The sequence below is a fragment of the Drosophila mauritiana genome, chromosome 3L, assembly GCF_004382145.1.
Source record: "Drosophila mauritiana strain mau12 chromosome 3L, ASM438214v1, whole genome shotgun sequence".
Classification (NCBI taxonomy): domain Eukaryota; kingdom Metazoa; phylum Arthropoda; class Insecta; order Diptera; family Drosophilidae; genus Drosophila; species Drosophila mauritiana.
In genome coordinates this window covers 4744304-4769817 of record NC_046669.1, presented here as the reverse complement: position 1 = coordinate 4769817, position 25514 = coordinate 4744304, and the positions used below count along the sequence as shown (strand labels likewise).

Here is a 25514-nt window from a genome sequence, read left to right as displayed (position 1 = left end):
ATTGGAAAGTTTTTTACTAATTGCTATTAACTTGATATGAACGAAATTGATACTCACGTAGCTTCCATCCTTTTGAGACAGCGCAGGAACTCCTCATTTGTGGCAAAGTCCTTACGATGGATGCGACACTTTCCTACATAGCAATTCTTTTTCTTTCCCTATGTAGAATAAGTTTTATTTTATGGAAATATAATAAGAAAATTACATAAAAAAACACATACCACCAATATACCTGCAGACTTAAGAATTCGATTAGTGTTGTCCTTACAACTGGGCGGATCGGGATATTTCGTGAGTCCATGCCCAATTTTGTGCTCTGCTGCTTTCAGCACTGGCTCGATTAGCTCATCAATTATTTTCCCAACTCTCATCAGTTCGTTGCGACATTCTGTAAGGACACCAATTTAAGGTGGATTAACAAATATATAGTTAAGCCTCTACCCTGCGGCGTTCGAAAGGCATAATGATCGCCGGCCGTGAACTTCTCCTTCTTGGGTGGTCCTCTCATGTTGTTCACTCGCATGTGGCGGGCAGAGGGCGTTCGATAGGCTCCAATCAGCTCCGAAGGGGATCCGTGCTGGCGCCTCAGCTGGTTCGTCCACAAGGAGGAACTGGTTCCGCAGCCCGGGTAGAAGATACGCACCCTGCGATTGCAGTAGAGTTCCAGGAGGTGGCTGGTCATTTCATAGATCTCCTGCTCACTGGGACGCACTGCGCCAAACATGTGAAGGGGTTGTCAAATTTTTAATAATGCACACTGAGTAAATATGCACGCTTATTTATTACCGCCAGTCATCCATTTGTCAATCCAGGGAAATTGATTACAGGCTGCAAGCGAATAAAAAACAAACCAAAGGCAGGTGATGGTAAAAAATAATGCGTAAAATTGAAATTGAAAATCGCATTTAATATTTGCCCACGAATATGACATGGGTCTGTCTGCACTTTTCGAATTCGATTTTCCCCTTTTTTGCGTGACTTTCGACGTGCCTGAAAGGCAGGGCAAATAGGTTTGTTTGCGCAACATGAAATTGTTTTAAACAAAAGTCACGGCAGCAGAGTTCGATTTTTAACTGATTAAACTGGAATTAATTTCCATTCCGGGCCTTTACAAACGAAATTCCCCCGGGCCAACTGGACATCTCTGGCTATCTGTGGGTTTGTTTGTCGTATTTGCATGCTAATGTCTATTGGCAACACGCTTTTATGCCATTGTGTAACCGGATCCCTTAGTAGACCACGCCCACCGCCCACTGGGACGGCGCTTCCATGCTCGCATTAAATATTAAAAAACTAGACACAAAAATTAAACATTTTTATTACAAACTAGCGACAAAAGTCGAGACTGCAGGGAGATATGGTTTTCAGGTGGGAATATGCGAACAAGAGTTGCTCTTTTTCTGTATATTAAGTAAATTTAAATTTAATACAATATTAAATTTCAAAATAAGATATAAAATGAACTACTAAGTATTTTTGATGAAACGCTCTTGTATCTATCATAAGTATTCTAAATGAATAACATATTCATCACTTATGATGGCCTCCTTCAAAGTAACAACCAAATTACACATTTTTCAAAGAGTATGCAACGAAAAAAATGCCAACATAAAAATGTTTCATGTAAATGCTAAATAAAACACTATGATAAACATGTTGTAGAGGCACTCGACCCGACCTTCGTCCTTGCCCTACGACTCCCCCTCGCCCTTCCCCGCTGGCTACCCTTGAGTGCCCTGGACTCCCAAAGGATATTCAAATAAATGTCATACGCATTTGTTTTTCGGTTTTGCCTTTTTTTCTCATTTCGGTTATAAAATTTTATGTTAAAAGGATAATGTTTGGAATTTTTATGTTTACAGGTGAACAATTTTCCAGCGAGCTGCGCTGTGGGAGTCGGAAAATGGGAAAGCTGGCAGCAGAAGGGGGAAGAGCAGCCGCCAAGAAGGAATTGAGAGTGGGACGAAGCAGCACCTTCAGTCGGGGCATGTTTTCGCATTTAATAAAGTATTAAGTGTTATGTTTTTGCGGTAAAGTTCTCACTCATTGAATAACACGAAATGTGTGGCAATTTGTTTGGGGCATTTACCCATTCCCAGCACCTGGTTTAATGCGCAAATGTTGTTCCACTTAATTGTGGTTTTCCCCAGGAAATGTTTCTACTTACCCGTGGAATCGAAGTTGTATACATGATCCTTTGCATCGCGCAGCATCTCGAACTGCTCGGGCATGATAATATCCTCCAATTGCAGCTCCTGCAGGCTGTCATCATCGCACTCGTCATACTCCTCCTTCACGTTATCCAAATCGTAGCGATGGAAATCGAACTCCCGATTGCAGTGTCCCACTATTTTGTCTGTCTGCATGTGAGCTAAATATAAATTGGGATTAAGTTATTGGAATTTAAAGTGGCGTAGAGCAGCCTTACATATCTTCTCCTGCAGGAACTCCTTGACAGGATCCAGGGGCAGCTGGTCAAAGCCATAAGTCAGGTTGTAGAAGGGGCAGTCGTTCAGCTGACGCTTTTCGCCCTTCTTCTGAGCCTGCGACACTCTGGGCAGATGGAGAGTGCGTTTCCTCCTCAGCTTGTCATCCTGCAGCCGAGGATCACAATATGGACGGCGCTCGGGCGCTACCTTCTTCTGCATGGCGAGGGCATGGATTGGTTTGGATGGATTGGTCTGGGGGGAACTTCAGGGACGGTGTGCGCGTGATCCTTCCGTTGATGTTGGTTTGCTAACGAATCGTATTCAAAGCCAACACAACGAAACACGATTTCTAGTCTGCTTTCATTTGTTTCACTCTGTGCGGGGCATACTTTTCTCCGTTCTAGAAAAATGGAAAACAAAACCCGTAGCTCGGATGGCAAAAGTTTGCACAGCAGCAGCGGCAGCAGTGGAAGCGAAATATTTGCGGGCCAGCGATGAACGTGAAATGTTTACAAACAAAGTCGAGGCCCAGGCATTGGGCATGGATGGCCATGGCAACGGAGGACCCGCGGGCCAGGAGCCCGGGAACCGGGGGCGTACGTGTAACCCCGGCAACCAGGACCGGCTGCAAAAGCCGCTACCGGAGCTGGAGACACCCCGACACTCCGTCAATGCTCGCCTTTCAACGTCCTCAGCTCAGCTCGATAATATTTGATATTTGTGCCTGGCGAAGGGATGGCTTCCCAGGGCTCCAACTGCAGTCACAGCTACACGGAGAATATTGGAAAGAAAGTACATTTTCGGACAATATGCGAAGGCTAGAGTTTGCAACACAATAATTAAAATATTAGATTGCTTTGAATATATCCAAATAATAATATCAAAAATACGAGGTATTTACATTATCATTTATTTGCTTGATTTTTTCTCAGTGTAGTCCAGAGCGCACGGAGCAGGCCGCGTTACCTGGCAGCTTTTCTCGAATTGTGCACACATTTTTCAATAAAGCGCTGCAACTGCAGAAAAGCTGGTCCTGGTGAAGCTGCCGCTGCTCCTGGCATTCTGTATATTTATTATCCCAACTGTCTGGCAAAGGAGCAGCAGGACGAGCAGTAGCAGCAGGAGTAGCGGGAGCGGCGGGAACAGCGGGAGCACCGACTCGTCATTGAACCTGATGATATGTTGACAATGATGGAAAATAATAATACTCGACCGGGGCTCGGCGTGTTCGGAGCTCCCTAATAGGGTTGCAGCTGAATGGGGGGAATCGCATCCATAATGCTACGAGGCAGCATAATCATGAGCCGATTTCACGAGGAGATCCTATTGCATTTTGGCCGCCAAAGGAATTGACTTTAACAAAGACGCTTCAAGTGGCATTGGTGTTTTGGGCCACTGAATTGCGAATAGCGCAGCAATTAATTGTGGTAAATTAATTGGAAATTTGATTAATGGTCGATTGCGGTTACCTCACCTTTGTCTTCTTTCCAGGACAACGCATTTTGGCTTTGAGAGCGCAGTAAATGCGGTTGCCACACATGCGAAAGTTAAAGGAAATCGTGTGTGTTTAAGGTGACAAGTCGTGGGAATAGCCATGCATGCGAAACCATCATCGCAGGCCGGGAAAACCAGGATTCAGGATCCAGTATGCAGGTCATCCGCCTGTCACGTGCCTAAGCGCCTCGGACAACGCAATGCAGGTGCCACCGACAGGTCCTTCGGGGATCGAGGTACCAGGCAGTGGGCTTTCCAGCTGCAGTGCATCCAGAGCCGTGTGCGACAAATATTTATTAACTGCCACAACTGCCGGGCATCGGCTTAGAGGCTTGATCTTGGCATTAGAGAGCTAATAAAAAATTGATTCCGACTTCGTCGATTGTCACAAATAATGATTACCACGCATTTTCGAACACATTATCCTGAGGGGGGCATGACACGCATCAAATTGCATTTAGTTTGTCATTGGCCTTCTTCTGGGTGGGTTGACTTTTTCGGCTGATTGGGGGTTCGGGTATGGGCTTTGCCAAACAAAGGGCCGTAATGCGACGGCTGTCAGTCACGTGACCTCGTTGCTGAAAATACACAAAGGGGAGGGACAACATCATTATTAACAAAGTCAACGAGCAGAGCAACAAAAGTCCGGAGGAGCAGCATCGCTTCCAGCCTGCGAGTATGCAACACTTTTCCACCGGAACGGAAATAAGTCGAATCCAATCATACCCTAAGAAGCTTAACTTCCAGGGGACGTAGTTCTTCGTATCTCGGGTTTGAGGATGTATGAAATTGGATATTCCTTTCTCATTCCCATACTCATACTCAGAAGAAGAAATAAATCATGGTAAAATAGCATATATCACAGCTACTGGAGGTTAGGTGGAGAACATGATAATATTGCATTGTAACTTTAAGAACTTTAACTCCTACTACATCTTTTGAATTTCGATATATCTAAGTATGAAAGTGTAAGAATGATACATATTTACTAAGTTCAAATTGTAAGGTAAAAGTTCTTTAAAACCCTATATAACCCAAGCAGATAGAGTATAATTAAAGAACTGCCTCGTCAAGGCAAAGTTTTCCTTTTTTTCTGCCCAGTCTCACTTTTCTTTCCCAGCTCCATTCCCCATTGTTTATTTGCCTCGATTCCGTGTTTTTTTCCGTTTGCTGCCATGGCGAATCGCATTTTGTCCAAGTGATTAATGGGCAGCAGTAGAAGACGTCGCGACTTGAAAAATTACATTCAAAATAAACGACAGAGGCGTCGTGGTCGGCGTTTTAAAACGGCCGTCACACGTGAGGTGGGTGGGGGCGCAGGAAGGTGGCAGGGGGCGTGAGGTGGGTGGCGAAGGATAAGGATATCTGGCAGCAAAATTCGTCCTGACGCACGTAAAAGATGCAACAGGAGCAAGAGCAAACACCGTGTGATTTACACGCAACCTACGGGGGGTGGGGTGGAAATGGGTGAAAATGGATGGAGAGTGGGGTGGGGTTGGTCGGGGGTCATAGTGCAAATTAGGGGTTGACGGTGCCGTGCAGGCAACGCACTCTGTTGTCAATTGAAAACGTGCCAACAATTTGCAACGACGATTAATCGTGCGACAAAACTGGGAGTTACAATTGCCAGTGGTCCGTTGGTCCTTTGGCAGCTCCTGCTGCTGCTGCTCCTCCGCCTCCTGGTGCCAAGGATCCGAGGATGTCTGGGATCGTCCTTTCACCGGCGGAACTGTGCATGTTGCGACGCATTTGCAGCTCTGTTTACGACCAAGTTTGCCCTGCGTTTGACTAATTTGTGTGAACTCTATTATGCGTGGCTGCGAATGGGAACGGGAACGGGAATGGGACTGGCTATGAGTTTGGGTTGGGAATCGGTGGCGATGGCAAAGCTAAAGGTGGTCTGGAGACCAAAGACCGGACAGACGTCTGATGAGCACTTAATTCCCGGTAACTAATTGGTTCCAAGACGAAGAAGGACACGCACCGGTGGGATGATCAAGCTCGGAAGTCAATCGATTTGCGGCATATGAGATGGAATTGCAAGCCAGCTTAAATCACGGCTATATTTATGGTTGGTTAATTATCGGTGTTCGCTTAAACTTTAATCAATTTTTATTGCTAATATTTCTTCTCATGCTTTATGTTATCATTAATAATGAATATAATTATGGAATGTCAAAGTGGGTAGAATGAAAAAACTGACTGAAATACAATCGCTTTATACGGATGCAGATACAGATAGAGAGATACTGCGAACGGGACGTCATTAAAGGCTTTGGTATGCAATTACATGCCGCATTGAGCAATCATAAATTAGCTTTGCAAAAGTGCGATAAAAAAATATAGCGAAATTCAATTAAATTATAAAATGTGCAAAAATTTAATGCTCATAATGAAAAGTTGGCCCAGCTCACACTCGCATTAATCATAACAATTTGCAACTTATTTTTGCATCTCTTATTTCGCATTGCTAAAAAATTGATTGGCTACTGAAATCTGCCGACTGTATATTCATATTTGTTTTAAATGTCAACAATCATCAATGCAAATTCACTACACATACAGCCAAGTCATTCCTGATTTATCCTCGAAATGTCGCATCAATTTCGATCGATTGGCGTCTGCGGGAGGAAAAAAAAAGTGAATTCAAGTGGAAACCGCATCGGTGTCAAAGATAGAAAGATATGGATACCTGATAGCCTTTGCAGCGCAGCTGACCTTATAAATTATAATACAATAAATATTGATAGTAACAAAAGTGAAAATATCAATGTTGTAATACCAGTAAGGAAAGCAATATCAGACTATTTTGGGCTGACATATGCAAATAAGGTCCAAATCCCATTTTGGTAGCATATCAAATTCATTAAGCCAAAACCTTGAAATTGGGTTAAAAATTTGCATGTACATGTGCTGTGTGTTCCTCTTTTTTGATGAGGAAAGAAGCCGAAATTTAGTTTTGAAATTAAATTATCGGACGAGCAACTTTAAGGGTAGCGGAATAACAATTCGCTTAGCTAAGCATTTTCTGCGCTCTCCGATAAAATTTTCGACCCGGGTAAATATTTGTGCGAATTTCTGCCGGATTAACCAGGAAGCCCAACTATGTCCACGTCCATGTGGGTGTTTTTTTACCCTTGGCCATGCGTGTCGTCTGCGAATAAATTCTGCAATGCGTAGCTCAAAATTTCCGACACTAAATTGTTATGGTTTTTAGTCTTAAAGATAAATGTACTTAGCCAAAGGACTCAGTTTCGGTGTCGGTTCATGGTAAAGTTTTGCATATGCCCGAAAATATTTACTTGTGAGCAGATTGTTTAGTTAAACCGTAAAAAGACTAAAGAATGGCATTTTCGGGATGGAGTTGCTCCTCTGTCGTTGCCAAAGACAATGTAACATTTAAGAAAATTTAAGCCGCAGGCGACTTAAAAGCGAGACGAGTCCCTTTCTGTCAGAGGTCCTTTTTAGCCGGGCCATATGATTTAGCCATTCTCTTGTTGTTGTGGCTGCTAGTACTGCTACCACTGCCATTTTTGGGGATTTGGCTTGCCTTTGCCTTTGGATTTTTTACTCATTGTCTTCGGAAAGCCCGAAAACAGCGAGACCAAAGTGGATGGCTGAACTAGAGGAGCAAAGCCCGGGATAGATGGATGGACAGGCAAACAATTGTTGTTTGTATCCTGGTTAGCTTTGGCCAAGGATCTGCCAGTGCTGTTCCTGCTACTCCTGCTTTTGCGGCTGCTGTACAAATTAGTTTCTAATACCTTCAAGTCAAACAGTGGACCCGGAGACCTTTGCCGCCAGGGCAAACAGACAGCCAGGCGGACAAACACAGTGGATCTGTGGATCAAATTGGGCTTGGTCAAAATCCTGCGCCTGCCACCCCTTCATCCCCCGCTCCCCCCTAGCAAGTTTGCCGAATCACTTGAGCGTGTTTATGAAATAACCTTGGTTCGAGTCTATATAGTTGGTGGGCGTGTTTGTGAGCTCCGAGCCGCCTAATTACAAAACTCATCCGTTTTCAATTGATTCCACAGCAAATGGTATTTTAAATAGTTTCGCTTAGTTTTCCCTTCGGCCCCATTTAAGGTCCACTTCAAGGCATCCCCCGCCACCAGGGATTGCATAGTGCTGCAGACGCTTTCCGACGAGAGAGTTGGCCCGAAAACAGAACCACAAGACCAAGACCATGTGGCGGGTTTAATGAGCTAACTGCTGATTCCTCGATTCCTCTCGCTCACCGTCATCCTCCGTTTATCTTTGGCCAAAAGTTTTAAAATTAATTTTTAATTGTTTATGCTGCAAAAGTTTAGCTGAGCAAAACAACGGGAAAAATAAAAGCAATTGCTGCAGCAGTGAGAAACAAGAAATAAAGATACTTTTGTTCACGGCTTGCATTGTGTTGCTGTCTCCTCCAAGGAGCCAGTTTTCATTAGAACGGTAAAGGAAATTAGCTGGTTAAAGATATAATCAATTATACATAACTAGTATTTACCTCTATAACATTACCAAACATCATTAAACATTGATTACATTTAGGTAATAAGGTAACTTTTTCCTTTCCGATCTCTGAGAATACCCTGACCCTGTATGAGAACCATAAACGGCAGCTGTCTTTAACCAACTAACCCAGTGATCTGAGACCTTGCCTTGAGCAGAGTTCAGAGCAGATGTGAATGCAAATTTCGAGAGGTGGGCATATTATTCAGGCAATAATCGGACCAACAAAATGCCCATTGATAACGATCGTGCATAACCGTAAAGTGGGGTGGAGAACCCATGGGTATTACGGCGGGGCCATTAGCATAACATTGGGCCGAAAAGAGTTGATGTCGCGGTGTCAGCACTAAAAGCAAAAAGCATAAAGCAGCGGAAAACAGAGGCAATGCCTTATAAAAGAAAATTATGCAAATTGCTAATAAATTATAGTGAGCCAGCGAACGACATGTAAAATAATAACAAGCGGACGCCGAGATGGAGATGGAGCTATGAGCTGGGAGCATTTTGGGCTGGAGGAGCGGTCGCGAATTGAATTACAAATGTAAACACAATGCCACGGGACTGGAGAGCACAGCACGGGAGAGGACAGGAGAGGAGGACTTCCAGGACATGCCGGAGCGCTGACAGGACGAAGGCACGGACAGTGGAACCGGCACTGCGAAATCATTAAAATAATAAAGCGCTGTGTTCGCTTTCAAGACGAGAACGACAAGGACAACGACGCGATGACGACGATGACAACAGCGGCGACAAGGACATTAACTGGCGAGCGGATAATGGCGAAACTTTTTGACATTTATTGTGTTTGTGTCGAATGTTTATTTATGATTGCACGCGGCCGGAGTTCAGGCCGTATTTACATTACAATGATCAGAAGAGCATAACTAAGGGCCAACGGATCCCGTTGCTGCTTCCATTCCCATACCCAAAAACCCTCGAATGCCCATCCGTATCATCGGCTTGTTTGCGTATGCGAATGCGTATTAAATTAATGATACTTTCTAGTTCATAAAATTCGTTATGCCAGAGCTCCAGGCTCTGATTCTGGTTGCGAATCTGTTTTGTGTGCGAATATCAACGTCCAACACACAAATCAAATAATCACATAAATGAGAGCACAACACAAACTCTGGCACATGCGGCGGGTGTGTCTATTGGATTGAAACAAATTGATTGTCATAAAACATCGTTTATACATATTATAATGTGTCATAGGATGTTCATGCTTCACTTCATACTTTTGGTTCGAAACCAAACCGCCAAAAGATACACAGTTTAGCTCCCTTAACTCAAACCACCATCTGCCACATTTTAAAATTGAGATATAGTTTGTAAGGGTGGGCAGTAGAAATATTTCTTTGGCAATGTGATACAATTTTTAAGGAAATATTTTTAATTTATCTAGTAGATATTCTTGTATCTAAATTTTCGTTACTTACTTTAATTAAACGTTGGAGAAGATCAACTTAGCGCAGCTTGACTGTACTTGCATCCTCATCTCGGTGGTCTGCCACGATTTCACAAGTGGCGATGTGAGTGATTGCGATAAGGACGCCGTTGTCCGGGTTCGGGAGTGTTTCATTCATTTTTTTGGCCCCTTTATGAGGGCGATAGTTCCCCTAGCAACTCCAGACGAAGTCAGAAACCCAAGGCAGGCAAAATTTATGGTTGTTTACAGCAGATTGCACACCCCATTTGCTTTGTTTTGCACTCGCTGCCACTTGACACACATTTCGGGGCACAAACTCAAGATGGCTATATGACGATGACGATGACTCTTGAAAAACCGAAAAACTTACGCAGTTTTGTCTCCTTAATTAGTCCAAGGCCGCGGGGTGGGGCGGTCCGGAACGGGGAGGAAATATTCGTTAGACCCTCGGGAGCACCAAAGTGAAAGTGCCCGAACATCATATGCATGATTTGTGCAAAAGTTTCCCCAGCCAACTCGGAGTCCTCAGCCTGGTACCTCCTGCTCGTCCTTTTCCTGCCGCCAGCAAGCTTGTTTTGCCAAGTTTATGAATTTCATAGCCAAAGTTTTTCGGCAGCGCATAACATGCTCCCAACTTGTAAGCTGCTCCGCTGTTTTCTCGTCTTCGTCCTTTTCGCGTGCAGCATATTTTCGGCGAAATCTTTGATATCCTGGTCGCGAGGAGCAGTTAACGTGATGCGGGTCGCAGGATACACAGTTTATTATAACAGCTATGCGGGCCATGAAATTCGACCATTGCACAATTAGCCAAAATTAACTATTAACATTGCGAAAGATAATTTATATATGCTTCATATGAATGCAAATAAAATAATTCGTAATTTACATGTGATTTAATTAATAAAACTCATAAAAATGCGGATCTCCAATAAGCCGTTGACAATGCAACTTCCCACAATCCACAGTCCAATTAAAATACATTTAAATCCTATATGAATCACAAAACGGAACAAATTAAAACCAATTCGAAAACTTATCAGCGAAACCCATTAAACAAATACGTCGTGCTGCCCGTGCGACCTTTTGCCAACCATCAATCTTGAGCGGTTCGTTGAACTCCAAAACCGAGTAGTACGCAAATTACCGATAGCCACTTGAGAAATTAACGTTCGAAACTATTAATAAATGGCCGTACGTAAGCGTATGCTGCCATTAAAGTGAACACCATGGAAAACCATTGGGATTTTGCATTAGATCTTGTTAAGAGCACCGATGCTCGCTCTTGACCGTGAAGCTGTATCTTAAGCCATAGCAATAGCCATCGAATTCGATCCAAGTGGCGAACGACAAACGAAAGCGAAACGCAGAGCATTTAGTTCCGCACTGGGCAATCTTCGGGCAACTCCTATGCACTATGGGATACATATTATTCATGTTGGTTGGGGTATAAAATAAATTTTTCTTACCTTTCTGTTATGACTAAATCCCTTCAGATTTAATGTTTCCAAGAAAGTAAGTTTGAGATAATACCATTTCATACACGCCTAAATGATATAGATATACAAATCATCCATAATATTTAATATTTTAAATGTGTCTAATTGGATAGTTGTTTTCCTCACAGCTTGGTTTATTTTACCCACTGTGCTCTGGAACCAAACCGGCTCCCAGCTGGGCTTAATCTCCACGTGAAGACGAAGCTGGGAGACGGTGACGGGGGCACTTGAGGGCTCGAGTGGCGCATGTTGGGTCTTTGGCCAAATTCATTGCTTTGTTACCGATTCGGAGTCGGTTTCGATTTCGGTTTTGGTTTCCGCCGCTGTTTGCCGGCAAACAGAGCGCCGATCATTGTTTGAATGGAAGCTGGCAAACATTGGAGCGTATAAATATGCGGACAAATTGCGACGATTAATCATTCGACCCATAGATTCCATCGTCAAAGCAATTAGCTTGGAGATCTATAGCAAGATGGTGAATATTCCAGCAGCAAGGATACCTTCCCTACAGGATTATCTAATCTAACACTTTATATTCACTCACATTGCAGAAACTTTTCTTAGCATGCATCTTTATTGCCGCCGCGACGGCTGCAGTGATTCCTGTCGAACAAGCCAGGCACCGTCGTGACGTCTCCGAGGTCGTGAACGAGTACATCCCGCCGGCGGAGGAAGTTGGAGCCGAGCTGGCCCAAGACCCCGCCGCCCTGGGAGATGATGGATACCGCTACAAGACCGTGCGCCGCTTGAAGCTCCGGCAACGACGTGATGTTTCCGAAATCGCCAACGAATACCTGCCACCCACTGAGGAGGTTGTTGCTGATGCCCCAGTTGAGGAGGTTCCAGTTGAGGAAGCTAGCCAGGACTCCGCCGTCCTTGCCGCCGATGGATACCAGTACAAGACTGTCCGTCGCCTGAAGTACCGCCAGCGTCGTGATGTGTCCGAGATCGCCAACGAATATTTGCCACCCACTGAGGAGGTTGTTGCTGATGCCCCAGTTGAGGAAGCTCCTGTTGAGGAAGCCAGCCAGGACTCCGCTGTCCTTGCCGCCGATGGATACCAGTACAAGACTGTCCGTCGCCTGAAGTACCGCCAGCGCCGTGATGTGTCCGAGATCGCCAACGAATACCTGCCACCAACTGAGGAGGTTGTTGCTGATGCCCCAGTTGAGGAGGTTCCAGTTGAGGAAGCTAGCCAGGACTCCGCTGTCCTTGCCGCCGATGGATACAAGTACAAGACTGTCCGTCGCCTGAAGTACCGCCAGCGTCGTGATGTTTCTGAGATCGCCAACGAATACTTGCCACCCACTGAGGAGGTTGTCGCTGATGCCCCAGTTGAGGAGGTTCCAGTTGAGGAAGCTAGCCAGGACTCCGCTGTCCTTGCCGCCGATGGATACCAGTACAAGACTGTCCGTCGCCTGAAGTACCGCCAGCGCCGTGATGTTTCTGAGATCGCCAACGAATACCTGCCACCCACTGAGGATGCCGCCACCGAAGCCCCCATTGAGGAAGCTCCTGTTGAGGAAGCCAGCCAGGACTCCGCCGTCCTTGCCGCCGATGGATACCAGTACAAGACTGTCCGTCGCCTGAAGTACCGCCAGCGCCGTGATGTGTCCGAAATCGCCAACGAATACCTGCCACCCACTGAGGAGGTTGTCGCTGATGCCCCAGTTGAGGAGGTTCCAGTTGAGGAAGCTAGCCAGGACTCCGCTGTCCTTGCCGCCGATGGATACCAGTACAAGACTGTCCGTCGCCTGAAGTACCGCCAGCGCCGTGATGTTTCTGAGATCGCCAACGAATACCTGCCACCCACTGAGGATGCCGCCACCGAAGCCCCCATTGAGGAAGCTCCTGTTGAGGAAGCCAGCCAGGACTCCGCCGTCCTTGCCGCCGATGGATACCAGTACAAGACTGTCCGTCGCCTGAAGTACCGCCAGCGTCGTGATGTGTCCGAGATCGCCAACGAATACCTGCCACCCACTGAGGAGGTTGTTGCTGATGCCCCAGTTGAGGAGGTTCCTGTTGAGGAAGCCAGCCAGGACTCCGCTGTCCTTGCCGCCGATGGTTACCAGTACAAGACCGTGCGTCGTCTCAAGTATCGCCAGCGTCGGGATGTTTCCGAGATCGCCAACGAATACTTGCCCCCTTCCGAGGAAGTTGTCACCGAGGCTCCTTTGGAGGAGGCTCCAGTTGAGGAAGCTTCTCAGGATTCTGCTGTTTTGGCTGCCGATGGTTACCAGTACAAGACCGTGCGACGCCTGAAGTACCGCCAACGCCGCGATGTCTCCGAGATTGCCAGTGACTACCTGCCCCCCGCTGAGGAGACGGTGGTGGCTGATGCGCCCGTCGAGGAAGTGTCCCAGGACTCCGCCATCCTTGGCGACGAGGGCTACCGGTACAAGACCGTGCGCCGCCTGAAGCTGCGTCACCGCCGTGCCCTGTAAGTCCGGATGACTGCTAATACACCTGTACCTGAACTGCTCGTTCGCGACTTGATTCTCTCACACCCACCAACCACTACTAGGCCGTAAGTTTTGCTATTATTTAACGATTGAAATCAACGAATAAATCCAACGAAAATTGTTATACCATAACCCACCTGTATATGTGAATATCCGACTCTGGTGAGCCCACCCCAAGGGCCACGCACCTGTTGGGAATGGGACTTGGACTCGATTCCATAAATTGTGTACCTTTTCGCTTAGTTATGACAGCAACAGTTAAGCTCATGGCTCAGCGCACAAGAACGCAATTATCCAAAAACGAGGTGGGCAAGGGCGACGGCGAAGGGTCAGCGGGTTGGTCAGGACTCGAACCGGGATCCTGTATTTTGTCCCGGGTCCTGGCACCTTCCTCGCATCCAGGCGCAACTTCGGCGAACTCTAACAAATACTTTAAGCTATGCTTTTGAAGATGTTAATCTCATGTCAAGTCCACTTTACACACAACGTTAAGGGTTTGCCCTGGCCTGCCATGCCCTTCTCAGCCCCATTATCCCTGCGCTGAGAGAAATTTCGGTTTTGGTAAAAATGCACATGTATAATATCATTCCACAAGTCGTGTTAGGAACAATTTGGGAATACCTTCTCTCAGTGTGGCCACCCGCCAGGAACAAAGTCACCCATTGATTTGCGATGGTGTGTGTGGGGGTCGGTCCTTGTTTGGTGTTGGCAGCAGCAGGAAAAAAAGTTGTTAAGTTAAAAGGCATTTGAACCGCAGCGAGCCAAGGATTTCGGTCAGCGCTCCTTTCTGGGATCTAACAACTTCCTTTGCACGCGCCTCCAACCAGAAGGTTGGCCAAAAGAGGAAGGACTCGGGGCTGGGACCGTTGGACAGACCAACTAATAATAATTTATCGATCCCCTAGCCCAAGTAGTCACATACGTGGGTCGCCCTATGATTTATGGCAGCCAGGGACTTGAGCGGGCGGTTCCAAAACGGGGATCCCGGGGTGGGACGATGGGTGGAGCTGGCAGGACCTGCTGGCACAGTCCAAGGTGCCAGACTGGCGGCCAGCGCAGTGCCAAATTGGTTTAATGTGTGGTTAGACAACTTATTTAACGTTTTCAAGTGGTTAGCGCCCACACAATCTCGCCCGGTCAGATGTGGAGCAGGGACAGTCAGTCAGCGATTCGGGCACTCAGGTGGCCCGGCTCACATGGCCCGCGGGCAGGTGTGGATACTACACAGGAAAGATTTCTTTTACAATTTTCAAGTTCGATTTCAAAGAAATAAATATTGAATATGGTACGATTTTCCAACAAAAACTAAGAAATATATGAATTAACATACATATATGTTTAAAATATAAGAAACTTAAAATTCATTTGATATATGCGAATGAGAACTGAGACATTTTTCTGCAACTGCATTTCGTTTAGTTGCGTTATGTATTTCCACATAAATCATGCAATGCCGTTATTTACTCTTTTGTTGAGCGGCAAACTGGTTACGTATGGCACTATCTGCGGTATCTACAAGTGCACAAGCCCCCAGGCAAACGCCTCCACTCGTGTGAGGAATGGGCATTCGAATCGGAGTGGAGCATAAATCAGTTGAAGCCATTTTGTAAGCACGCCATCAAGGCGAAATTATGACATCATTAAAACAATTATCTGCGCTAAATTATACGATCTGATAAGTCGAGACATGCCCCACTCTGCCGATATAGTTTCGCTTTTCGGGGGAGAAATCACATAAAAATTTTATGAATTATTTCAAATATTTTCAATTACCAAGGGTTCAAGCCGGAGCGAAAACTGTGGAGGACCGCATAAATAGATTTATGCTCCACTCGAGCATGGCACATTAACAGGACATTCCAAGGAGCAGCGACAGTAATGAAAGTGAAATTATGGCTTTCGACCCTGACCCGATGGCAACTGCCTCAAATTTTAGCTTGATTAAAATTCAAAAAGTCCCCGGTCACATGCTCCGCCATAATTTATCACTTAATGGCCTCTCATTATTGAAGTGGGTGTAATTTGTTGATCCAACAACTGTCGAGTTCCAAAATCAATTCCTGTCGCTGATTAGCTCGGCTCCCCCTTTCAGCTACATGCATATATAACGATTCTAAAGCCCCGGATAAAATTTCAAGATACCAAGATAATGACATCAGCTACACAGAGAACCTAAAATCTGGTTTTATAGTACTAACAAGTTTGATTTATCGTTTCGTAATATATACTACTACTATAAAACTTATGGAATATTATTAGGACGAAATTGGTAAGTATGAATATGTCCACAAAATTTAAAATGAATAATCTTTGCATTCAATGGAGTCCCTTTTCTTCCGGTGCAGGGACGTCGACATGAACATGGACATGGCCATATCTATCTGTGTGGTAAACATGGTGCAGCAACTTTATGACCACAATATAATTTATTCAATGCCATTTCGGTGGCCAAGGAGGAGAAGGCAAGACAAGCAATTGACATTTTTGTGACTTTTGAAAACTATAAAATGTGCAGCCTGGAACAGGGAACTTGGAGCATGGAGAATGGAACATGGCAACTGGCAAATAGGATATGGCGGAGCCAAAGCAAGAACATAATGATGACGGGCATAAAGACCGCACAACAGACAGCTAGCTATATACGGCTATACTATGTATATGTATATGTGGAGCCCGTCTGAGCTGGGCATAAAAATAACCCCGAGACAGACCGTAGTTGTTGGACAAAATAATAAAGTTGCGCTTGATTATGTGTTGGCCTCGGACACAAAGAAGTAAATACAAATACGCCGGCAACTAGACTAAAATTGTCAGGACTTAAAGGACATTACACGTCCGCCCACGAGGATCTGATGGCCACAGGACCTTGGCCATTTGTCCAGCTCGTCAACACGGCAACACAAGCAGCCAGCCACAAGCAGCAACAACAAGAACATGGAAGGAGTGAAAGAAACGGAGCAACGTATGCCGGATATCCTTTTTGACATGTCATTAAATTTTATTCACACAATAATTTTTCACAATTTGCTTTATGGCCATTTTAAGAGTCTGTTCCGTGTTGAAAGTTCTCCACACGCCCACGAAAACATCGACACCGCCGACAAAGGTTGAGACAATGATATAGACACATATCACATACTGGCCACATACTTCAAGTTTCCCCTGGATGGCCGGTGAAAATGATGGATGGACAGGGGCCAACTGCTTGGGGTCAACAAAATAAGATGGAATTGATATAAAATTGGTGTGGAATATTCAATCACTCCGGGTGAGCTTATGTTGCGACTCAAGAGCTCTGCTCGAAGCTTGGGCAAATTGAAAATTATTTGTACATCCTTAATGAATTGATGTAGCGTTGTGCATAAATAATAAGGGAAAGGGCTTGCTACACTTTCAAGGTTTATTGTTAGGATTTTGGCTAAAGCTAATCAAAATAATTGCTTTTCGGTTACAAGATTGCAGTTTATTCTGTCACACAGGAAAAATATGTGAGCTATATGAGAATGGCTGATTGAACAAATAAATTTATAGTGTTTTATTTCTATACAATTTGGTATTCCAATAAGGGTTTAGGGCTTAGAAAATTGCTTTAGCTTAGCATTTAAGTGAATGCACAGCCCCCAATTGTTCTACTCCAATGAAACGCACCGTATTATTATTCGCAATCATCTTTGGGAAGGCAAACATCAAACCGCAGAACGATTATGGCAGCTACTCTCTACGGTCATAAGCTCCGATTGTGGGCCGACAAAAGCAGAAGGATCCACATCCAAAGGACACTTGGCTGTACCGTATAATTTTACGGTCATTAAGTATTATTTCAAAATCGAACCGAGTCACACTAAGCCATTGTTTGCTTGTGTCCGGTATTTCTAGATTGCTGAAATTATAGCTTTTATTATGATACACTGATGGGGGCGGGTCAAGTGCCGTTGTTGTTAAATTGGCTTAAGGTGGAATTAAAGAGCACCGAAACGAATTGAACTGAATCGATATTGGGGCAATCGCAAGGCGAAAAAGCACTCAACCCAAACAGATAGATATTCGACACACACGAAATGCAAAGCGAACTTGAGAAGTCTTCAATGGGGGAAATTCTACCGAACTGCAGTTCCCGGCTTATTGCCCCCCTGCCCCTCTGTCATCCAGCTAGTTAGCCATATGTGGTTGTCAACCAAAGCCAAGTCACTCTCTGGCAATAAAGGAAATCTTCTTACAAAACATTCGCTTAAGTTTATTCAAACAAACTTAGATAACACTCGAAGAATAAGGAGACTGAGCCCCGAAGATGGAGCACAATGTGGATATGGGGGCACAAAAGCAGAGACATCCGGAGCAGGGAGCAGGGAGCAGAGACAAAGGAGCCACCAATCAGTCAGGCGGAATAAGCATCACCGCACGAGCCCTCGAACTTTTCTTCGTCCCGTTGCCCATTCCAATACCCTCCAATTACAATGTCTTTTGTTTTATATATGTGACTAGTCACACTTCGAAAAATTGGTCAAAATGGATACTGAAAAATAAATCGTAAATTTTGACATCGAAATCCTATGGATTTATAATCTATAAGATAGTTTTCATACCAATAGAAGTTTGATTGACAGCCTTTCGCAGCATACCTTTAAATGAACTTATAGATTTATGTGACTCCCTGAGTTTTTGGTTTCCAGTGTACCCAAAAAGCAGGAAAAGCAGTCCAAACGCTCACTTTCTCTCCCATTTCGTTGGCCGTTTTTGGCCATTTTGTGTCTGCTACGTTGGCTCAGATTAAATGTATGACCGAGGAGCAGTTCAAAACCATGATTACACTTCAATCTATTTTCTCCTCCGGTCGCCTGTCTCCATTTTGTTTTATGTCTCCGTGTGTGAGTGGGTGTGTTTTGTGTGTGTGTGTGTTCGTGTTTCAACCAGAATAGCAACAAAAAAAAGAAGGGATTCTGACGAGAAAAATGCGTTTCAAAGACATATAAAATGTTCGGGGGGGATATTGGATATAAACCATTGAATTTAATCAAAAAGGATTTAGGTCTGTGTTCGGCGGCAGGATGTGCGTGGGCCACAATGGGTTACATCGGCTTGACCTTGCGCCTTGAAAAATCGCGCACTCTGCCACGTGCCACCCCCTCCTCCCATCCACTCCCGCGATTCCGAGCGAAAGTGGTCATAAAACTAGTGGAGTAGTAAAAGTAAGTTGTAGAGCCAGGACATCATGTCCTGATAGCGAAAAGCTTGCTCAATTGCTGCCCGAAATAGTTCCTCTTATTATTATTCAAATTGGGGGCAAGCGGGTCTAAGCATTTGAGTGCCCCAACAATTTGGAGTAACTACCTATGTGAGAGGTAAAAACATTTTATGATGCAGTATACCCTAGAGAATTAAATACAAGTACTGGCATGAATATATAGCTTAAAATATGCTGCTAAAATAAATCTTTTCTCAAAAAACAAGTATAAAAATGTGACAAATAATACATGTATCTTTAAGGCAGAACAGATTTTAAAAAGAAACTGCATACCATAGTTTCACACAATTATACCATTGTTTTAAAAGCTCTAGAGATGTTGAAAACACACACTTGTTCACCTTGACTTCTGCCCCCAATTCGCAGAGTGCTCTTGGGCTTAGAGTGAAAAGCCGCTGCCAGACGGATGACCCATGTGGCCCCCGTCCAGCTCCCAGGTTTTCCCTTCCGGGGGTTGCAGACGCCATTTTAAATGCTGCACAAAAAACGCTTAGAGCACTTTGCTGGCAAATACATAATTAAGTTATTAGGACAACAGCGAAAGCACTGCAAGCTAACGGAATTATCTAAGCAGCGGCCAGGGGAAGCGGATGCGGCTGCCTGCAGGGGATGATGGAGCGGGGTTGCAATGCTCCAGGAGCAGGGGATGGCAGGACCAACCAGGGGCAAGGTTAGCAGCCCGGGCATCCTGTCTGGCCAACCACCAACGGGCACGCGACGGATCAGGACGTAGGACGAAGGGAAATCTGGCGAGCGGTGCGTGCAACAAATTCGTTAACCGTTTGCCAACCAACGCTCAACCCAAAGGCAAAAACGCAGCCGGCAGCTTAATCGAGATACACTAGAAAAATACATTCAACCATTTGTAGAAATTTATGCAACTAATTAAATTTTATAAGTTTGTTATTTCAAAAATCAAAAGTTTTGATTCATTCAATAATTTCCAAGATATATTGACATTGATAAGACAAACAGAAGATATAACGTTCATAATATACAAAAATACCCTTTTCAGATTATAGATTATAAATATAGATTATTATAAATTACTTTTTAACGTGTCGAAAAGTATTGCTGATAAATGTAAAATAATTATAGTTCTCTTAATTTAATTCGATGTTCCCTTACTTTTTATCCTCGGCAACTTTGCTTTCCATTTTCCCTCAGTATGGCTGACAAAAGTTGAGGAGTTATATTTCCTATGGGCGGTAACTGGGACCGCCCCTTTATGCACACACTCACACAGTTGCAGAACTGGCGGCGATTGCTCAGACGTTATAATTTGTAATCACGCTGAGTGCAGCGGCGGCCCGAAAACCAGGAGGGGATGCTACGCGCTCGACCAGGACGAGGTCAGGATGAGGATGAGGATGTGGATGTGCATGGGATGGGCATCCAGCAAGTGGTTGTTGACTGCCGGATGCTTAGCAAGGTCTTAGCTGTTATTACGCTCATGTGTCACTTTTGCAGGACCAAATGCGTGTGTCTGCATCCTCTCGCCGTCTCTTTCGCTCCATTTTCATCTGTGCATGTGTATGTGTGTGTGTGCTCATATTTTATTCAGCATGTGGTGGTTATCCAAATGCTGCCCTCTCGCTCGCACTTGCTGGCCACTCTGGATTTTTTTGACGTCTGCAGACATTTTGCCAAGTTAATCTCCGGTTTATTTTCCTGATAATGGGTTTGTCAACGGTACTTTGTGATGCCCTCTCTTTCTGTCTGACTGTCTATCTGCCCCGAAAGTGTCTGTGTGTGTGTGTTTGTGAGTATATCTATATTAATATTTGCATAAATGCAGTTGTAGTCGTGAGTGAGCTTTCTCCTTTTTTCACCGTCTGTCTGATGGACTTTGGTCCTTGTTTTTCGGCTTCGTATTTACCCTGTCAAGTGGTAAAACAAGTGAGAGTGATAAAAAGGGTTACTAAAATTGGTCGGCTGGTGAATACACTCGCGTAACAATATAAACTATAGCTATAGCAGCAGAAGAAACATAGTTTTGCGTAATTTTTCACCACTTTTTGAAAAGACTAATAATTTCGGTCGGTCAAATGAACCCTTTATGACTTAATACCCTTTAAATACCCATCACAGCGGTGCCCTAAACTGGCGTTGCGTTGGAGCCACGCCCACAAGATATAACTCGGATCCGCCCCCAAATTAATCAAGCGGCTGTTGCAATTTTGTCGCAACTGCAAAGAGGGATATGCGTGATGTGGACGTGGTCGACTCCTCATGCGGTTCAATCAGCTGCAATCTGCTTCGTCAGGATCAGCATCACCACTAGACAGCGCCACACCCACCACGTGCTGGTGACCAGGACAGAATCCACATCCAAGGTCTGGACGAAACACCTGTGTCGCCTGGGAGCTGAATCCCTCACAGGTGTCCCGGCCAAAACACGCTCTGTCTGCCTGGTGGCTGATTCTGACAAGCTCAATTAGGACGGGAGCACTCTAACCGGATTGAAATCCGGATTGCGATTGGGTGGCGGTGGTCCGAGAACACTGTTTTCGGCTATAATGGGGCAAAAAAGAAACCGTTTAAATTAATTGCAGTTTTAAGCAGATTGAAAGTTGTTAAACAGCGAGCCAACGAGCTTACAGTCCGCAGTTGGCTTCGAAGTTTTCCCACCCGCTGCACGCACATTGCACCGCCCGCACACACTGCACTTAAGATGATAATCATGTTTACGTGGCGCAAGTTAAATTGCTAACGTAATGGACTAACAGCAGGTGAGGACGACTCGAGGATAGAAGGATTCACGGAGCAGGATCTGGTTCTGGGAGCTCGAAGTGCACTGCGAAAAATGTATCCTGTAATAGTTTAGTTCAATAGAATATAATATGCACCACATAAGCTTATGGTATCTAAAGGTGTTAAAACTCAATAAAATATTCTAGAAAAACGATTACTATTACTAGTATTTTATCAGCATTTTCTTGCAGTGCTCGAGCTGCTCTGGAGCAGTTCAGGTAGCTCATGCGTGCGCCGCTGTCAGCGGCACATTTTGGGCGCTTTCAAGTGGCCAACAACCGGGATGGCTCAGAAAGAGACCATTTGCTTGGTCGTGCCACCGGTCGGGGCAGGGATTGAATTGGAAGCTGGAAGGACGGCGGAACGCAACGCTTCTGTGTGGTGTGCGCTTCATTGGACAACTGAATATGCAAATTGAATTGAGCGTATTATCGACAAGAAGGAGGCGGAGGAGCGGCGGCGAGGAGGGCGTGGCCCTTGCAGGTGAGCAGCCTCGACTTGGCCATCAACATAATCGCTCAAGCCAAGGGCTTTGGACGGGATTGCTATGGCAATGGCGATGGCGATGGCTATGACGTTGCCGAGATGGAATCGGTGCCCAGTGGGCCAAGATGGTGGCAAATGGTGCACAAAATTAAAATTTTAATGGCTAACAGCTGATGCTTGTTTGGCTTTCAGCAGAATGGGTTGTGGAAGGGAACTTGGGTAGGGATGGTGATGGGAATGAAGCTGGGCCAAAGAAAAGCACGATTAAAGCCAAGTCAACGAGCAGCTCTAAAATCATTGCGGCTTGCATGTGAATACGGGAAGTGTTGCATACTTCTTGGCTGCATTGGAATGGCAAGTGTTGCATACTATTACGATGGAAAAAATAGGGGAAAGAACGCTTGTTGAATAGCTTTGCCTGCCACTAGGATGCCTCATAAATCTTAAATGCCTTGGTTCCAAGGTTTTACCAACTTCGCTCCGTTTTATATTTTATGTCTATTTCAATCCAAAAACTAAAAACAAATAATTCCAATGTCAAAGACACAAATAAATGCATTTGTCTTCAAAATATCTGTTTCTTCGAATAAATATAGTGGTGATATTTCGTTTTTCTATTGGTACCACGCACCTCGAAACCCATGAGACCCCATACAACGGACACAGCGGACACAACGTACGGACACCAAACCCCGGGCTTCGAACCCTGGTACGTGGTCCGTGGTGCATGATCCGGGGTTGTTGCCGCCGATTTTGAGATGTTTTTGAGTGGCTATGAGAAGTGGAACTGCAGCAATTGTTCACTGCACTGCAAGTGTGTGTATTGGTTGGTTAAGTGTGTGCCCATACAGCCGTACTCACACACTCAAGTGGCCGGCTGATTGACGCACGTAAACAATTTACTCATTGAAAGAAGAGGCTTCAGTCAACGGCGAGCGCTGTTCGCGAGCGGAATTCCGCGGCAATATATAGAGCAAAACAAAGGCGGCAAACGAAAAACTACAGAAAATAAATAAAAGGAAAACAGCAAACACGAATTAGTGCTCTATGTAAAAGTCCAAAAAACGAACCGAAAATTGGACAAGTGTCGCCGGCGGTGGGCAATCAAAAAATAAAACATTCAGGGCATCACAGATGCCGCGATGACGGAGCCAATTAGTGCGGCGGTGCAGCGGCGGAGGCAACTGCTCCGCAGCGTGGAAAGTTTGCGCGGTCGTGTTCGTCAAGTGCTAAAATGTGTTATTAATCTGCATATTGAGTTTTTGGTAATTGATCGACGAACCTCATCCCTTTCGGCTCTGCAATCCCTCTCCAAATTGTTTTTACCACACAAACGTAATCCACTTGGCCGCAGAGTTTTCTTTTTTGTTGCTGGTTGAAAGTGCTGCAATCACACTGACAGATTCTATATCTGTTATTTGTGCAACTGTGCCTCTGTCCGTATAATCTCCTTCTTATCTGGCCTTTGTGCCACTTTTGTTATCGCTCCATCACTTTCAAAATGTTATCTGTGCTTTCACAAACAATTTCTGTTCACTTTGGCTTTCACTCTAAAAATAGCTCTATTATTTGGATACAAAAATGAAGTTGTAAAACGCATTAAGTATGCTAGTGGCAAATAAATAATCCTATTTTTACTAAATACTGTGTTCAACTAGTCGTATACGCAATCTTCATACAAGTAACGCAACATTTTTACATGCTTCTTCTTAACGAATTCAAATAAATTCTTAATAAATCTTACTTCTTCAATAATAGTCGACCGACTATATCTCTTAACCCCTATTGCCCCTTCGATTTGTTATCGCCATTTCTACTGCCATTTCACCTCCTATCACCTGTTGTTCAACATTTTGCGACCGGCAACTCTGTTAACAGCTGCAGCAGCGATTTGGAACATGTTAATGCAATTATAGCCAGTTATTGGGAACGAAATGTTAGAATGTTGGACGGGTCCGAGAGGGTTGGGGGTGCGACGTTGGGGTAGTTGGGGGCAGCAGTGATTACTGGCACCGCTAATTAGACAATGTCGGTTCGGCCATAGGCGAGCGAACGGGTTCGCAATGCATGGCACAGTCATGGCCAGATGAATAAGGATAAAGGTATTTCCGCATAAGATGATTACCCAATAATAATTGCCCAACTAACATTTGAATTACGTAGAAACATAAAGATCAACGGATAAAATACTTATTACAGCTTCTTAGAATGCACTTCGTTTGATTTTAACTTTTGATAACTACTTTTTTGGTGTAGGGTGTTTGGGTCATGGTTCAATGTTCGCCCCTTGGAAACATGCACCCAACATGAGCTTAGTTGGCCGTGTTCCTAGGCCTGGCTAATTTGGCACTAATAGAGACGAGGCCATTGGAAAGATATTAGAGCTGAAATCCGAGCCAACATCGCCGAATGAATGGCGCGAATGAGGGGGTCCGGAATGGGTGGGTGGATAGCTCAGCCGGAGGGAAAGTAAGGCTATCAGTGACCGTAACGCCGTCACTGTCATTGTGTCATTGGATACCGCAGTGCAAATCGAGCAAAATAAGCGATTTCCCGCTAATCCAATTTCCACCCCACCTCGCAGGTGCTCGAATCCGATGTGGCCGCTCTGCTGGATGAGGTGCGCGAATTCAACGACGACCACGAGGAGATGCGGCGCCTGGACAGGATGATCGAGGCTCTGAGGGACTACAGCGGACCCACGATATGCCACGAGTGGCCATATCCCCTCATCTTCAAAGGCACAATCGACGAGGCACATGTCGCACAAATACTCAATGCCAGCGATCTGGATTTGGATACGAAGTTGGTCAAGGTGTCCGGCGGAAGGAACTGCATCCATGTGGAATCCGATGTGGCCACAGCTCAAAGGCGCTCCAGATTGCTGTGGTTCTCCAGAAGAAGCAGGGGGAAACGAGCTGAGCGTTTAAAGGATCCTAATCCAACAGTTTGAGCTTATCTCTGAGATTTAAACTAGTCCGAAATGCATGTGAACAAAGTATTGTAGCCCAAGCTATAATCTGCCATTACAAAAGAGCCGAAGTGCAATCAAAATAATTAAAGGATTTATTACATATTTTAGTATAGTATATTTAAGAAAGACTGCGCTAAGATGTCATTAACCTCCTTTAATTGCAATTTTTAAGTTGACATCCTTAAGCACATATTATTTGAAGAAGCATGACGTGTCAATATATTTTAAATATTATATTCTATCTAAGT

At 44.9% G+C, this 25514-nt stretch overlaps 4 protein-coding genes across 5 annotated transcripts in view; 3 read left to right on the top strand and 1 right to left on the bottom strand.

Moving 5' to 3' along the window:
• LOC117140806 (dynein heavy chain 3, axonemal) overlaps positions 1 to 2786 on the bottom strand; it is a 34167-nt gene extending 31381 nt beyond the window's left edge. For both annotated transcript variants that reach the window (XM_033303905.1, XM_033303907.1), the window contains exons 1-6: positions 2429 to 2786; positions 2168 to 2371; positions 787 to 828; positions 442 to 711; positions 222 to 388; positions 58 to 158 (exon numbers count right to left, since the gene is read on the bottom strand). In XM_033303905.1, coding sequence (XP_033159796.1) covers positions 58 to 158; positions 222 to 388; positions 442 to 711; positions 787 to 828; positions 2168 to 2371; positions 2429 to 2648 — 1004 coding nt within the window. In that variant the 5' untranslated portion in view covers positions 2649 to 2786. The remainder of the gene's footprint in view (positions 1 to 57; positions 159 to 221; positions 389 to 441; positions 712 to 786; positions 829 to 2167; positions 2372 to 2428) is intronic.
• Positions 2787 to 3970: 1184 nt separating this feature from the next.
• Positions 3971 to 4279, top strand: LOC117141355. The gene has a single exon (XM_033304763.1). It carries the CDS (start codon positions 4028 to 4030, stop codon positions 4277 to 4279), a length of 252 nt encoding a protein of 83 aa, XP_033160654.1. The 5' UTR covers positions 3971 to 4027.
• A 7414-nt stretch (positions 4280 to 11693) lies between these two features.
• Positions 11694 to 13942, top strand: LOC117139699 (fibrous sheath CABYR-binding protein). Its single transcript, XM_033302212.1, has 2 exons — positions 11694 to 11823; positions 11900 to 13942. Exons 1-2 carry the CDS (start codon positions 11821 to 11823, stop codon positions 13790 to 13792), a joined length of 1896 nt encoding a protein of 631 aa, XP_033158103.1. The 5' UTR covers positions 11694 to 11820; the 3' UTR covers positions 13793 to 13942.
• Positions 13943 to 23217: 9275 nt separating this feature from the next.
• Positions 23218 to 25475, top strand: LOC117139702. Its single transcript, XM_033302214.1, has 2 exons — positions 23218 to 23557; positions 24877 to 25475. Exons 1-2 carry the CDS (start codon positions 23435 to 23437, stop codon positions 25243 to 25245), a joined length of 492 nt encoding a protein of 163 aa, XP_033158105.1. The 5' UTR covers positions 23218 to 23434; the 3' UTR covers positions 25246 to 25475.
• Positions 25476 to 25514: the final 39 nt, after the last annotated feature.

Excerpts from the sequence above, each read along its gene's own strand:
- LOC117141355 (XM_033304763.1), top strand. The coding sequence starts at position 4,028 with ATGCGAAACCATCATCGCAGGCCGGGAAAACCAGGATTCAGGATCCAG.
- LOC117139702 (XM_033302214.1), top strand. The coding sequence starts at position 23,435 with ATGACGGAGCCAATTAGTGCGGCGGTGCAGCGGCGGAGGCAACTGCTC. Across the intron at positions 23,558-24,876 it reads ATCTGCATATTGAGTTTTTG|GTGCTCGAATCCGATGTGGC; the intron begins GTAATTGATCGA and ends CCCACCTCGCAG.